The sequence below is a fragment of the Pteropus medius genome, unplaced genomic scaffold (assembly GCF_902729225.1).
Source record: "Pteropus medius unplaced genomic scaffold, Ma_sr-lr_union100, whole genome shotgun sequence".
NCBI classification, from domain to species: Eukaryota; Metazoa; Chordata; class Mammalia; order Chiroptera; family Pteropodidae; genus Pteropus; species Pteropus medius.
In genome coordinates, this window is record NW_024349519.1 from 4026723 (window position 1) to 4042800 (window position 16078).

General features: G+C 35.8%; 1 protein-coding gene and 1 pseudogene across 1 annotated transcript in view; one reads left to right on the forward strand and one right to left on the reverse strand.

Moving 5' to 3' along the window:
- Positions 1-15055, forward strand: part of DBX2 (developing brain homeobox 2) — a 36345-nt gene extending 21290 nt beyond the window's left edge. Inside the window, exons 3-4 of the mRNA XM_039882242.1 lie at positions 6486-6673; positions 14450-15055. Coding sequence (XP_039738176.1) covers positions 6486-6673; positions 14450-14782 — 521 coding nt within the window. The 3' untranslated portion in view covers positions 14783-15055. The remainder of the gene's footprint in view (positions 1-6485; positions 6674-14449) is intronic.
- Positions 121-239, reverse strand: LOC120618809 (uncharacterized; annotated as a pseudogene).
- Positions 15056-16078: the final 1023 nt, after the last annotated feature.

A 16078-nucleotide genomic window follows, 5' to 3' on the forward strand; every position in this document is an offset into this window, starting at 1 on the left:
TTCTACACAGAAATGTGAAATAAGTTATTTCACATTTTATTTTTAGACGAGGCAACCCTTGGTTGACTTCACAGATTGCAGGACATTGTCAGCTCACAATCTCTTATTTTTTGTTTTTTACACCTACAGCACCTAGTCTTCCTAGGTGATCTCCCATCCAAGTACTAACCAGGCCCGACCCTGCTTAGTTTCCGAGATCAGACATGATCGGGCTTGTTCAGGGTGGTATGGCTGTAGACAATACTGGCCTTTCTAAAATGTTAAATTGGTCAGGTCCTCCTCAAAAGGCTTTCCTTTGTGGCAAGTTATAACCTAAACTTGTGTTAGTCACCCCTGACCCTGATCTACCTTACCAGTTTGTCTCCTGTATTCTCCTCATTTATACCTTGCAATTTGGAAATACCAAACCGTGTGAGATTCCAACATCCACCATGTTTCACATTTGTCCTCATCCCAACTCATGTGTCTGCAAATATTAATCTCTTTGCTCCGCCTGCCTTTGTATAGATTGCCAGCAAGAGAAATTGCTATCCTTCCTTCCTTCCTTCCTTCCTTCCTTCCTTCCTCCCTCCTTCCCTCCTTCCTCTTCCCTTCCTTCCTTCCTTCCTTCCTTCCTTTATCTAATTAAATTTATTGGGGTGACATTGCTTAATAAAATTGTATAGGTTTCGAGTGTATAATTTTATAATACATCATCTGTATATTGCCTTGTATATTCACCACCCAAAGTCACATCTCCTTTCATAAATATATATTTGACCCCCTTTACACTTATCTACCTCCTCCTTCCTTCCTTCTGGTAACCACCAAACTGTTGTCCGGGTCTATGAGTTTTTATTTGTTTGTCTTGTTCGTTTTTGCTTTCAGTTTTGTATCCCACATATGAGTGAAATCAAATGGTTCTTGAATTTTTCTGTCTGACTAATTTTGCTTAGTTTAGCATGATATTCTCAGGATCTATCCATGTCACAAATGACAGTATTTCATCTTTTCTTATGGCTGAACAATATTCCATTGTATGTATATACCACATCTTCTTTATCCAGTCATCTATCAAAAGGCACTTAGGTTGTTTCTATGTCTTGGCCACTGAGAATAATGCTGCAATGAACATAGGGGTCCATATATCTTTAGAGATAAATGTTTTCAAGTTTTTTGGGTAGATACCTGGAAGAAGGATTGCTGGGTCATATGTTAATTCTATTCTTAATTTTTTGAGGAACCTCCATACTGTTTTCCATAGCGGCTGTACCAGTTTACATTCCCCCAAGCAGCATTTGAGGGTTCGCTTTATGCCATAACCTCTTCAACACTTGTTTTTATTTGTCTCAATGACAGTAGCCACTCTAACAGGTGTGAGGTGGTATCTCACTGAGGTTTTAATTTGCATTTCCCTGACAGCTAGTGAAGTTGGGCATCTTTTCATATGTTGACCATTTGCATGTCTTCTTGGGAGAAGTGTCTGTTCAGGTCTTCTGCCCATTTTTTAATTAGATTGTTTGTTTTTTGTTGTTGTTGAGTTGTATGAGTTCTTTATTTTTTTAGATATTAGCCCCTTATCAGAGGTGTTGTTTTTGAATATTTTCTTCCATTTTTTGGTTGCTTCTTTGTCTTGTTGATGATTTATTTTTGCTGTGCAGAAGCTTTTTAGTTTGATATAGTCCCATTCATTTACTTTTGCTTTTACTTCCTTTGTCTATGAGGTTAAATTCATAAAATCTCTAAAACCAAGGTCCACGAGTTTAGTACCTATGTTTTCTTCTATGCATTTTGTTTCAGGCCTTGTATTTAGGTCTTTGACTTAGTTTGAGTTAATCTTTGTGTATGATATCAAATAGTTGCCTAGTTTCAATCTTTTGCATATGGCTTTCCAATTTTCCCAGCACCATTTGTTGAGGAGGACTTCTTTTCTCCATTGTATGTTTTTTGGCTCCTTTGTCAAAAATTATTTGCCCATGTATACATGTAAATTTATTTCTGGGCTCCCAATTCTGTTCCATTGGTCTATGTTTTTCTACCATTACCATGCATAATCTTGAAATTGCTATTCTTCTAGCTCCTTTTCTCTTTCAGGACTTACTCTGTTGGGCTCCAAGAATAAGTAGCTTTTTATCTGGTGCTTTAAATAAATGTTTTTTTTTTTTCTGCTATGATCTGCAGGTATTTATCTCACTGTATCGTGGCTGTCTGTATTCTTCTCAGACCTCTCCTTATCAGCTGTGAGCACCTGAAGGATGGATTGGATTCATCTTCACTTGTCACTCAGCAACAATTCAATCACTCTGCCAGATCATTCTCTCAAAACTGTTGCTACAATGTTTGCTTGTTTTCCTTAGAAAATAGAACCAGACTTAAAATCTGAAGTAGAGAGAAATTATTTGTTCATAACTATAACACTAGCTTATCTTAGTGTTTACTTTTGGCTTTTCAATCTTTTTTCCCTGAATTTTATTTAATTGTAAGCATAGTATGTATCTTATGTGTCATATGTATTATGGTATATTTTCTTTGCTGTTGCCCGATCATCATAGTCCTCATCTTTAATAGTTTTTTAAAACTTTACTGAGTCAATTTAGCGTAATGTACTTTATTTTTGGATATGTAGGTTTCTTCCTCTAAGTGTTTGATAATGGCTTTATATGGCTTTAATAATGGTAGAATACACACACACACACACACACACAAATAATGGTGATACACACACACACACATACACATTTAATAATGGTAGAATACACACACACACACACGTGTATATATTTATTTTTTAACTTTATTTTATTTTTAGTTTCAAGTATACAGTACATTGGTTAGACATTTATATAGTTTATAAGTGATCCCCTTGATTGTTCTCTCTCCTCTGGTTCTACACCTCGCCATTACAGTACTGCTAACTGCATTCCCTATGCCATGCTCCCCATCCTTTAAACTAAGACTTCCACAACTAAAATATGAAGTAAGAAGGACACACTGGAATTTGAGGACACAGTTACCAGGCTATACAGGAGGTACCATTGAGTTCAGGTCCACAGACTGATCCAGGACAGCGTATAGAAGCCTGTAGTCACAAACAAGAGCTCTGGCTGTGTTTATAAATGTTTCTTCCTTCCCATTCTTGGCCCGTCATGCCTGAGTAAAGAAGCAGTGTGGGGCGGAGGATGGAGCCAAGAATTTAGATTTAGAAAGCCTTGCTACCAGCTGAGCTCTGTGTCCTTTGTGTAGCTTTAGACCTTAATCACTCTGAACACTTCATCTCTATAGAAGATGTCTGTGGCATATGACTGTTAGAAGAATCAAATGAAATCTAATGAGAAGAAGTAAAATAGATTTGTGAGATCTTTACTGTGGGCTTGGCACTGAAATTTTCTTGTGCTATTTCATCAAATCCTTACAGCAACCCTATAAGATAAGCTAGAAGAAACTAACTTGATCCATGTTACTCTGGTAAGTGCTGAGATCTAGACCCATTTGTACCATCCTCCAAAGTCCTTTGTCCTGAGGTTTCCTAGAGAACCATCTTCCCACTAGATAAATCTGGGCTCTGAAATAATGTAGGAGGGCCAATTCCAAGGTCTCTATTCCAAGGAAAGTTCAAAAAAGAAAAACATTTAGAAAAAGATGAACATATTGAGGTATTTAGAATATTTTTATTGACTAGTATTTCATAAAACCATTTAAATTTCTAATGAAATTGTGAATCCAGTTGTCAAAACCTGACTTCAAGCTGTGACAATCAAATGAGACAATCAAAAAAGTCGGTACTGTAAATGGAGAATTAACTAAGATCCTATGAGAGGATAAATGGATAGACCTTTGTGAAGAATTGGGCAGCATTACATCCCAGGGGCTATGACATTTCTAAGGAGGTGCAGTTGTTACAGAGCTAGAAGGAAAGAAAGAGAGGCCAGTAGTTCTTGCATTCCGAGGCTGAACCGGAATGAGGGACTAACTGGGAGATATTTGCAGTATTTTAGACAAATAGGACAGGAAGCTTCATATTATAGAAGTAGACAACAAGATTTATTTATTTATTGCCATTTTCTTTCTAAAATACAAGTCAGATTGTGTAAGTATTGTGTAGGGTGAGGAGCTTTTGTTTTGGAATCAGTCTTCCTGCTTTTGAAACCCCTGCCATATGACTTTGAACAAAGTTTCTTAAGCTACCTAAGCTTCATTTTATCTGTAAAATGGGGAAAATAATAATAGTGTTCCTGGAATTGATTGGTTGAGGAGTAAATGAAATAATGTACTTCAGGAGTAAATGAAATAATGCAGTTTAACACAGAGTAAGTGCAATGGTACAGAGTAAGGGCTCAGTGTATATTTTTTATGATCATGTCACAACCTGCTTAAACATCTTTTATTGACCTTCACTACCTATTGGATAATGTCCCAAACCCTTGTAGTCCTCTGTGATCTGGCTCTATTCCACTCCATAATCTCTATGCCAGAGGTCCAAATGTCTTCAAGAGCCTGGCAGGGAAAATACAAGCTAGATGAGGCTATGGCAAACGGGAATTACATACTGCATCTCAATGGAGTACCTGCTACTTACCCCTGTAGCTCTTTGCTTTGTGGAAAAGTGATCCCAGTGCGGTTACCTTTGAAGAGATATTGGAAACTTGAACTTCCCATGAAACCTCCCAGTTAATATATAGGACAATTAAATCAAGATTCTTAATACTCTAAGACCAAACACTCTAAGCCCATCTACAAGCTGGATATCGTCGCCACGTTGCACACTCTGCTTCATGCCCTTCCCTAGCCTTGCAGACTGCTTACTTTTCCTTGCATAAACTTCATTCTTTTGTGCCTTAGTGCTTTTGGACATGCTAGTCACTCTGTTCGGATTGGCCTTGGTTCTTTTTCTTTTCAACTGGTTTGTTCTTTTAGACTTGGCTCAGTCTGACTATTTTCTCTAAACTCATCATTTCCTCCTTTGTGATGCCAGAGTTGTTTTTTTTTTCTTATAGATTATTGTATTCTAGTACTTAAAACATTCATTTGCTTGTTTATTTAGAAGTAATTATTAAGCACCAATATGCATACCAGCTACAGCTGTAAACTAGAGTCCCTGATCCCCTGGTACCTATTTCTAGAGTGATGTTCATGTCCTCCCCTGAGAAGGGGAGCTCCTTGAGGGTAAGGACCATGTGCTGTTTGTCTGGTTTCCCTAGCAATTAGCCCAGTGAGCCTGATACCCAGTGTATTACTGTCTTCTTGCTGCTGTAACAAATTTCCATAAACCTAGCATCTGAAAATAATACAAACTTATTATCTTACAATTATGGAGGTATAAAGACTGAAATGGTTTCACCATCTAAAATCAAGTTGTCAGCAGGGCTACATTACTTCTGTAAGCTCTGGGGGAGAATCTGTTTCCTTGCCCTTTCCAATTTCTAGTGGCTGTCTGAATTTCCTGGCTCATGGCTTCTTCCTCTATCATCAAAGCAAGAAGTGTAGTGTCTTCAAATCTCTCTCTGACTATAACTTCCTTTTTTGCCTCCCTCTTCTACTTATAAGGACCCTTGTAATTACATTGGGCTTACTTAAATATTCCAGGATACTCTCCTAATCTCAAGGTCAGCTGGTTAGCAACTGTAATTCCATCCACAACCCTAATTCCCCCTTGCCATGTAATGTAACATATTTTTAGGGAATGAGAATTAGGACGTAAGTATCTTTGGAAAGGCCATTATTCTGCCTACCATGATTGGGGAGATGAATAAATGAATGAATGGTGGATAATGAATGAAATTTTCAGAGGGTGGGAACCAGTATTGTGTTAGCCACAAAAGGACAGAAAAAGTAGTAAATGCCTCGGACTTGAAGGAGTTGCTGGTCAATTGAATTGTAGGGAGTGGGGTGATGATTGAGGGTCTTCCAAGCCTCCCTTCTCAAATTAAGCATCTCTGATTCTTGCAAGCTTTCCCTGACACTGCAGATTAAGATTAGACCCCTTGTTTTGTACTCCTAAGGCACACTCTTTAGAAATACTTTATTACACTTGCAATGCTAATTTATTAAATGCCTTCCACTAGATTTTATAGGTAACAAGTGCAATAAATCCTACGTCTTATCCAGTGAGTAGGGTTGAGCAGAGTGCCTGGAATGTGGTCAGTGTTCAAAAATTTCTTGACAGAATGAATAAATGAAGACTTAGAGAAAAATGATGTGTTTAAACCACTTTCTACTTGTTATACATTGGAGCTTTGTAACCTAGGACCGTGGGTTTTCTGACATGGCATGCAAAATTGACAGGACAAGCGTATGTACTTTTTCCCCAATGTGGGGCAAAGAGTAACAGATTCTCAATGGAGTCCATGACCAAAAAGAAGTAAAGAAGTACTGTTCTAAGTTCACAGAGTTCAGAGACAAGAGAATTTGTCCATGGTATGAAGAAGGAGGATATTGTCCTGGGAAAGACAGACTGACTTATCCTCACTAAAAGCTAACTGGGCTTTTGTATCTTTTTCCCCTTCTAGGAGAAGAGAGTGTGCTGCCTCTCCTGACACAGGACTCTAACTCCAAAGCTCGGAGGGGTATTTTAAGAAGAGCCGTCTTTTCTGAGGACCAGAGGAAGGCTCTGGAGAAAATGTTTCAGAAGCAGAAATATATCAGCAAAACAGACCGAAAGAAACTTGCCATCAACTTGGGACTAAAGGAATCACAGGTACTAATGAGCAGGAAGATGTCCACTGCTCCTGATTTCTGAAGGAATACAATGAAAGCCATTCACTTGGCATATTTTTATTGTATTAGGCTGGGCCCTGAAGCATTATTGAAATGATTTTCATAATTTCTTTTTTAGTGGGCAGAGATAAATATATGTCACAATTATGATTTGGAAATAGGTTCATTTGCTGAGAGGTCTAAGTTTTCGCCTTATTAATTCTTCCTAAATGAACAAAAATACTAAGGATATGGCATTTACATCATTAAATTATTTACTGTGTTTTCAGAAAAGCAGGCTACTTAATTCTCTACAAAAACAGGAACTGATTTTCCTGTCCTTTTCTTCATTTCCAACCAAAATCAAGGTATGAATGAGTGGTGCAATTGCCTCTTAATGGATTTCATTATTTTGCACTTTGGGCTTATGTCAAGTATAGTTAAGTAATTTCATATTTGCAACACTTAGAAAGCTTTCTTGTACATTGATGTTTCATATAATTTTGAATGAGACTTTCTGGCCTTTCAGGAAATGCAGAATACTCTATTTAAAGATTGGCCTGCTAATTATAAGTAATTAGCAGTGTAAGCCTCTAGCATTTCCTGTTCAATCCTTATAGTCACCATATGAAATAAGCACTAGAATCATCCACATTTTCCAAATGAAGAAATGTAGAGGAAGAAACGTAGATCCAATGTCACATAGTAAAGCTGCTTTGGAACTGGACTCCCAGCCCAGGCAACCTGACTCTGGAGTTTACATTCTTCTTAGCCTAGAGCCACCATGTACAGTGGTGCAGGATATTCACTACACAAGAGCACTTGGCTGAGGAGGATGGTAGCAACTGAAACGCAGCAGGTACTCTGCTTGCCAACCTGGCTTTCTTGGTCCAGGGCTACATCCTGGATTTTTTGAATTAGTATAAAGGTATTGAAGGGCTAACCGAGGTTCTGTGTTAGCTACCATGTTCTGTTCTTCCCTCAGTACAAATTACCTGGTTTCTAACTTTGGATTTTAGTTAAACCAGTTATATTTGGATGAAACTCTTCTTAACCTTGCTTCCTTTCCCTAGGGAAGTAATTTGTTCCCCATTCTCCACCCCACCCCAACTTTTTCTAGTCTTAGGAAGCAGTATGTGTTGTAGTCAAGGGAAATTGGTCTAGATAAGCCAGTCTGTGTTTTACTCATTATGTGGTAATTAATAAGTCCATAACCTTAATTGACTGCTCTGTACTTCAGTGTCTCACTTAAAAAGCAAGGACAAATACAGGAATTCTATGTCACAAAGCAGTTTTGGGTATATGACATATAAATAGGAAGTTGTGTCTAGATGGTCTATTCTATGCAAGCTACTGTAGTAGGTAGGCAGTAAGGGGGAATACTGATAAGTGCTGGTTAAGATACATCATTTGCACCCCAGGAATTTATACAAGCCACTGAGAAAACAAAGCAGAAGCTCATGAATAGTTAGATGCCAATATAAGATAATCATATAGGAGAAAGCACCTGGCAGGTTAGATTTACTGCCAAATAAAGGAGCTAGATCAGTGGTCCTCAAAATTATGGATCTCTGGAACCTTACATTAATTCCCATCTCTGGAAAAAAGCTGTATGACTGGTCTACATAGCCGTGGGAGTCTAGTGATGGAGCTATCAGATCCACAGAGGAATCGTGGGGCTTGAGTGAGAACCACATGGGGGTTTGGTAGGCCTGGTCTGCACCCCTTGGCATGGATCAGAAATTCTAGAATCAGAGGGGAGAAAATGTGCAAGTTTGGGAGGTCAGAGGGTTGGAAGGGGGCTTTGGTTGAATAGGAACTTGAAAGAGGTATTTAAAGATGAATAGTGGCTAGGTTTGATCTGATAGTGCTGTGAGAAAATGTGAAAATCTCTGATAGTACATATGATCTTAAAAATTGACTTGAAAATAGAACACACCAAGCATATGAAAGAATATTTTTGAGGAGGATGACCATAATTTCTCCACTCCAAGGAAACAAACTATTTTCCTATTTGTATGTTATCTTCCATTTCTTTTCTACAGGGGCATTGTTCTACATATTTGATTATTATTGTTTTTAAAATTGAAGTGCCTCAGGAATGAATGCTTCTTATCTGATTAAATTTGGTGAACATCTCAGAATTAATTTAACATTTTCTTATTTGCTTATGGAACTAATTACACAATTAATACATGGTTTTTATTATGATTAATTCAAAGAGAAATTGGTAAAGCAATTCCTCTACTGGGTATTTACCCCGAAGACTTGAAAATATATGTCTAAAAAGATATTTGCACACCGATGTTCATAGCAGCACTATTCACAGTGGCCAGGACATGGAAGCAACTGAAGTGTCCTACAATAGATGATTGGATAAAGTAGATGTAGTACATACATACAATGGACTATTACTCAGCTGTAAGAAGAGATGAAATACTGCCATTTGCAACAAAGTGGATGGCTTTGAGATAATCATGTTAAGCAAAATAAGCCAGACAGAAAAAGTTGAAAACTACATGATATCACTTATACATGGGATATAAATCTAAAAGCAACAAACAAATGTGACAAACAGAGACTCATGGACATGGACAGTAGACTAGTGGTTACCTGGGGGTTGGGACGGGACAGGTAGATGGGATAAAAGGGTCAAATATGTGGTGACAGAAAAAACTAGCTATGGGTGGTGAACATACAGTGCAATATAAATATGACTTACTGTTGAATTGTACACTTGAAACTTACCAGATTTTGTTAATCAATGTCACCATAATAAAGATTAAAAAAATAAAAAATAAAAGAATATATTTTGCCAAGAATGTTTCTCTCTAGTACTTTAATCCCAATAAATTCTATGTGTCTCATGAAAAAAAAAATGAACACTCATCTACTCCTTTTCCAATCCAACTCCTTGGTTACTACTGTCATTTTTTTTAAATGGCTCTTTGAATTTATTGGATAGCATGTATTAGTTTAAAAATAAATTGGTATGTGTGTTATATATGCAGTAACAGATAATAACACAAACACTTGCATAACGACTATCATGTGCCTTTACATTTGATGTCGTTTATCCTTAAAATGACTGTATGAGATAGCTACTTTTCTCGCTATTTTACAAATGAAATAGCTGAGACCTAGAATTGTGTTTACATATTTTTAAATAAAAATGGGACCATACTCTGCATATTTTGACTTTTTCTATAGAACAGTACAAATCACCTGTGTAACCAGCACCCAGATCACACAGTAAAACTTTACCTGGACCTGTGGCCCCTGCATGTCCCTTTCCTGTCACTACCTGCTCCTTCCACTATGACTTCTAACAGCATAGACTAATTTTGCCTGTTTTTGTACTTTGTATAAATAAAATTATTCAGTACATATTGTTTGGTATGTGGCTTCTTTCACTTAACATTATGTTTGTGAGATTCATTCATGTTGCATATACAGTAGCTCATTACTGATTGCTGTACATCATCACATGGTGTACCAGCTTATACATTCTAATGGTGGGCATTTGGATTGTTACCAGTTTTTGGCTATTATAAATAATGCTGCTGACAATACCTATTATTTTGCACTTTCCTTTTCCCTCCCCATTCAAATGTCATGAGATGCATCCTTCCATGTCTGTTCATAAAAATTTACTTCTTTTTCAATATCTCATAACAGACCATTGCATAGATACACATAATTCATTTAGGCATCCTCAACTTTAAGTTACTTCCGGTTTTCACTACTGCATATCTTCATGCACTTTAAAAATATTTCTGTGAGACAGAGAACTAGGACTGGGATTTATGTGTTAATGTACATTTTAAACTGTGATAGATTAAAAAATTCCTTTACAAGTGTAATATTATATCAAGCTACTGAATTATATAAAATTTGCACTCTTAATAACAAGCAGTCCCATTTTGCAAACCCCCCACTATTCATAATTTTTAAAAATGTCAACTTCATTGGAAATGATATTTATTGTTTTTTAATTTGAATTTTCCTAAATACCAGAACTGGGTTTTTTTAAAGTCATTTTACTGGCTATTTTTAATCTGTGAATTGGTCTTTTCAAGGCTGCACCATTTTTTCTCCTATCATATTGTCTTTTTCGTTGATATGTAGCAGTTATTTTGACTGTGAATAAAAATTTTGGAATATTATGGTTAGTAACATTTTCCTTTTATAGCTGTTGCAAAAATCCTCTCCAAGTTTGTGGCTTTTTTTTTATTGTGGTAGAATATACATAACATAAAATTTGCCATTTTAACCTTTTTTAAATTTACAATTTAGTGGCATTAAGTATATTCACATTGTTGTACAACCATCTCCACCATCCATCTCTAGAACGTTCTTCATCTTGAAAAAGTTTTAGTATCCATTAAACAATGACTTCCCATTCTTCCCTCCCCCAAGCCCTGGCAACCACCGTTCTATTCTTTGTCTCTATGAATTTGACTTCTCTAGGTACCTTATATGAGTGGAATCATACTGTATTTGTCCTTTTTTGACTGGCTTATCTCACTTAGCATAATGTCTTCAAGGTTCATCCATGTTGTAGCATGTGTCAGAATTTCCTTCCTTTTTAAGGCTCAATAATATTTCAATAATATGCATTCATCCACCAATAGACACTTGGGTTGCTTCCACCTTTTGGCTATTTTGAATAATGCTGCTAAGAACATGAGTCTCTCTCTCTCTCTTTTTTTTATTTTATTAAAGTATAGTTGGCATACAATATCAGTTTCAGGTATACAACATTGACATTTCTATACCTTACAGTGTGATACCACAGTAAGTCTAGTAACCATCTGTCGCTGTGCAGTTATTACGATATTATTGACTATATTCCCTGTGATGTACACTCTCGATGGCTTATTTTGTAACTGGAAGTTTATACCTCATATTTCTCTTTACCTTTTCACTCATCCCCTCCTCACTTCCCCTCTGGCAATCATTAGTTTGTTCTCTATATCTGAGTCCATTTCTATTTTTTTGTTCTTTTTTTTTTGTTTCCACATGTAAGTGAAATCATATGGTATTTGTCTTTCTCTGACTTATTTCACTTAGCATAATACCCTCTAGGTTCATCCATGTTGTTGCAAATGGCAACAATTCATTCTTTATTATTTCTGAATAATATTCCATTGTGTATATATAGCACATTTTTATCCTTTCATCTGTCAATGGACACATAGGTTGCTTTTGGCTGTTGTAAATAATGTAATGAATATGGATGTGTACATGTCTTTTTGAATTAGTGTTTTAGTTTTCTTTGGATGAAAACCCAGAAGTGGTCACTGGGTTGTATGGTAGCTCTGTTTTTGATTTTTTGAGGTACTTCCATACTGTTTTGCATAGCGGCTATATAAATTTACAGTCCCACCCAACAGTGCATGAAGTTCCCCTTTTCTTGACATCCTTATCAACACTTATTTGTTGACTTTTTGATAATACCCATTTTTACAGGTATGAAGTGATATCTCATGTGCTTTTGATTTGCATTTCCCTGATGATTAGCGATCTTGACCATCTTTTCATATGCCTGTCGTCTTTGGAGAAATGTCTTCAGGTCCTCTGCTAATTTTTTAATTTTTGTTTGACGTTGAGTTGTAGGAGTTCCTTATACATATTGGATATTAGCTCCTTATTGGATATATAATTGGCAAATATCTTTTCCCAATGGCATTCTTCTCAGAACAAGTGCAAATAGTACTCAAATTTATATAGAAGCACAAAAGATCCCAAATAAGCAAAGCAATCTTGAGAAAGAAGAGCAAAGTTAGAGGTATCACACTCCCTGATTTAAAATTATACTACAATGCTGTAATAATCAAAACAGTATGATACTGATACAAAAACAGACACATTAGATCAATGGAACAGAATAGAGAGCCCAGAAATAAACCCTCACTTATGTGGTCAATTATGACAAAGGAGGCAAGAATATGCAGTGAGGTAAAGACAGTCTCTTCAATAAATAATGTTGGGAAAACTGGACAGATACGTGCAAAAAACCGAAACTGGACCACTTTTCTTCCATCATATATAAAAAGAAACTCAAAATGGATGAAAGACTTAAATGTTAGCTCTGAAACCATGAAACTCCTGGAAGAAAGCATAAAACTTTGAGATCTTTCTTAGTAATATCTTTTTGGATACTGGGCAAGGGCAAGAAAAGCAAAAATAAACAAGTGAGACTACATCAAACTAAAAAGCTTCTGAGTCCTTGCTTTTAATTCTTTGTGTAGTTGGCGACTTTTTCATATGTTTGTGGTGTCTTTATTTGTATATAAACTTCTTATTTTCTGTTGTATGGCTTTTCCAAAATATGTACATTTGTCCCAGTACCATTGATTATGAAGAAACTCATGATTTTTTTAAAAATTGAGATAACACTCAAAAAAAGTGTCTAGATATTCAGAAAAGCTAAAGGAAGATGAAAATAATGAATATGATGAGAAAGGCAAGAATCACTAATGGGAACAAATAATGGTCTTAGTGAAAACCCGTTAGAAATACTTGGCGGGCTTTCTAGGCATAAATGCCCACTGGAAATAATAAATGAGTTCATGAATAGAACCAAATGCTCTGGTATGTACACATTAGTACTGTTTTCTTATGAAAAGCCTTAATCTCAGGATTGTAACTGAAATACAGTCTTTCAAACTCAATCGCCTGGGGTAGGTTTCTTTTTTAGCCATTTTGAACATTGCCAATCAAGTTGAAATAATGAAGAAATTGTTTTGCCTGTCTAGATAGAATATCTTCAATAGAATATTTTCCTTCATTGGGAGAAATATTTGGTGGTTATACTTTAATAATTATTTCTTTTGGTAAAAATTTTCCAGTTTTTTAGAAAATAGATTATCTATGAAACTGTTTATGTAAGGATGTAATATAATGCACAGGAAAACAATGTGATTAGCTTTTGAAATATCAGAAAATCAATTGTGAAGGTTTCTGCTCAGGCACAGTTGACTACACAGTAGGTAAAGAAGGAGGTTAATAGTAAAGAGAGGCTCAGGTAGGGCAGCCGGAAGATATATGGCTCAAATTAGAAGCCGCCATCATAAGTACTTTTGGGTTAATTACAATCAGTTGTTATTTATTGAGCCCAATTATTCGAGTTTGATAAATTCTGGGAATAATCAAACTTAGAAACTGTATAAAGCCTGAAATTTAGTAAAACATTATAAAATGTTCCTGATGAAGTCTGAATATTTATAAGAGCTTGGACACTAGAGTGTAACAGTCATGGATTCAAGTCTACGTGTTTCCATTTCACTAGCTGTGTGACCTTGAACTGACTTATCGCTCTAAAGTTCAGTTTTCTTAGATATTAAATGAAGATTTTTTGCAGTCATTGTGAGGATCAAATTATATAATCCACGTAGAGTGCCTGACACCTGGTACAAAATAAATACTCAGATGCTATTACTAGTAGATAACATTTCCTTTTAATAAATAATTTAGCACAGACTAAATGATATTTTAAAATATGTGAGAGTTAAATCATTCTTGAAGATGTCAGACTTACAGGATATAACTAATTTACCACGGTAGTTTTGTTTCTTAACTGTGTGGGGGAATATTGTACTAAAGTAATTTCTCAGATTTTTTTGAAGGAGCACATATGAAAAACCACAAGGACTTTGCTGGGCTGGCTCTCATAATAAGATATTCTGTAGAAGGCAAAATAGGAGAAATTACAGTTTAAAATGCCAAAGTAACATGGACTAAGTGATCATTTTGTCTAATTATTTATCAATAGGTGAAAATTTGGTTTCAGAACAGAAGGATGAAATGGCGGAATTCCAAAGAAAAAGAAGTACTTTCCAACAGATGTGTTCAAGAAGCAGGCCTTCAAGAGGATCCCCTGTCACGATCTGCTCTGAGTTTCCCTTCTCCATGTCCATCACTCTGGGAAGTCTCCCAACAACGCTCAAGTCCAAGATGGAGGGAAAATTCACCAGAAGCTCCAGAAAGACTCATTCATGAGAGTTCAGGGGCACAGCCTCCAGAAGCAAATTCACTGCAAGGTGCCTTGTATATGTGTTCTGAAGAAGAAGCTGGAGACAAGGGTGTACTTAATGGGGCCATCTGAATGGAAGCATTCCTCCATGTTAATTTAAAAGAACACTTAACTAATAATGTTTGGACTCTAAAGTCAGCCAGCTTGTGCCTCATCAGTGCCTAAAACCTAACACCTCTGGAGTGATACATGAACTAATGCTTTAGGAAACCCTCCCCATTGTTCTCTTAATTGGGTCCTAGACTTAATTTGTTAAGTGGAATGGAATCTCCCAGAAGGTACGATGGAACTGAAAAGAATGAGAGTAATAGTTGTCTCAGTCCTTACTCTGAGTATTTGTATATATGCGTGTGTCTCTATGTGTGTATATGTATAAATATTCATTAAAATACATTACTAGAAACTAGTTCCTCTCTTAATATTGCATTGAGCAAATTCACTTCCTATTCTATGAAGAAAAGCCAACAATTGACCAAATATTATTAATTTTTTGAAAATAATATAAAATTTAGACTTTAATTCAAATCTTCATATGATAAGTACATGTTTTAAAGTGTTTTTCTATTTTCTAGTTTCTTTCAGTATCCAGCTGTAAATGATTCTTAACTCAGTAATCCTAATCAAATGATTCACTGTTAGATGCATACATTGAAAGCATATATTTTAAACTAATCCAACAAACACGCTAGAAGAATTCCTCAATGTAACTATTAGTATCCATAATTTTCAAGTCTCTGGACTTTATCAGGCCATCAGTGAAGGAGGTACCCATTTAACTAATGATTATCTTTTGATCTCTTCTCTGTAAGGCTGGGCCTTAATCAAGGTTTGCAAAGTAAAATGTCTTTAAAGGCCTGTCAAGTAAAAAAAAAAAAAGGAATGGCTCGCCTAAAGATATTTGAATTTAATAATTTTTAAAATACTGTGTTGACCAAACAAAACTGTGCTAAGTAGTTTGTGACATCCGGCCAAGACTTAAAGAATTGTCACAGTTCTTTAAATGTTTCTAACTGGACTTCAAAATACGACATTGATGGAATCTATAGTGATTTCTGTTTGTATGTCTAGTTATACAGTTAATTTTCCACTTAGGCAGTATATACTATATATGTATTAGGTTATTTTTATGTATTAACAGATACCACAAAGATATTTTATATTTTGTTGAGTTGCTGAAATACTATTATTATAAAATTGCATTTCTGGTAATGATTTGCTTAGTTAATCTAGAAATTTCTAGTTCTGGTTCAAGAAAAAATTATGTTTCACTTTGAAAGAAATGAGGCAGAAAAAGGAAATGATGTGGTTTTGAACTAGGTTATTAATCTGCGGACAAGAAACATTATTAGAAGTTTGTGATGTGGGATT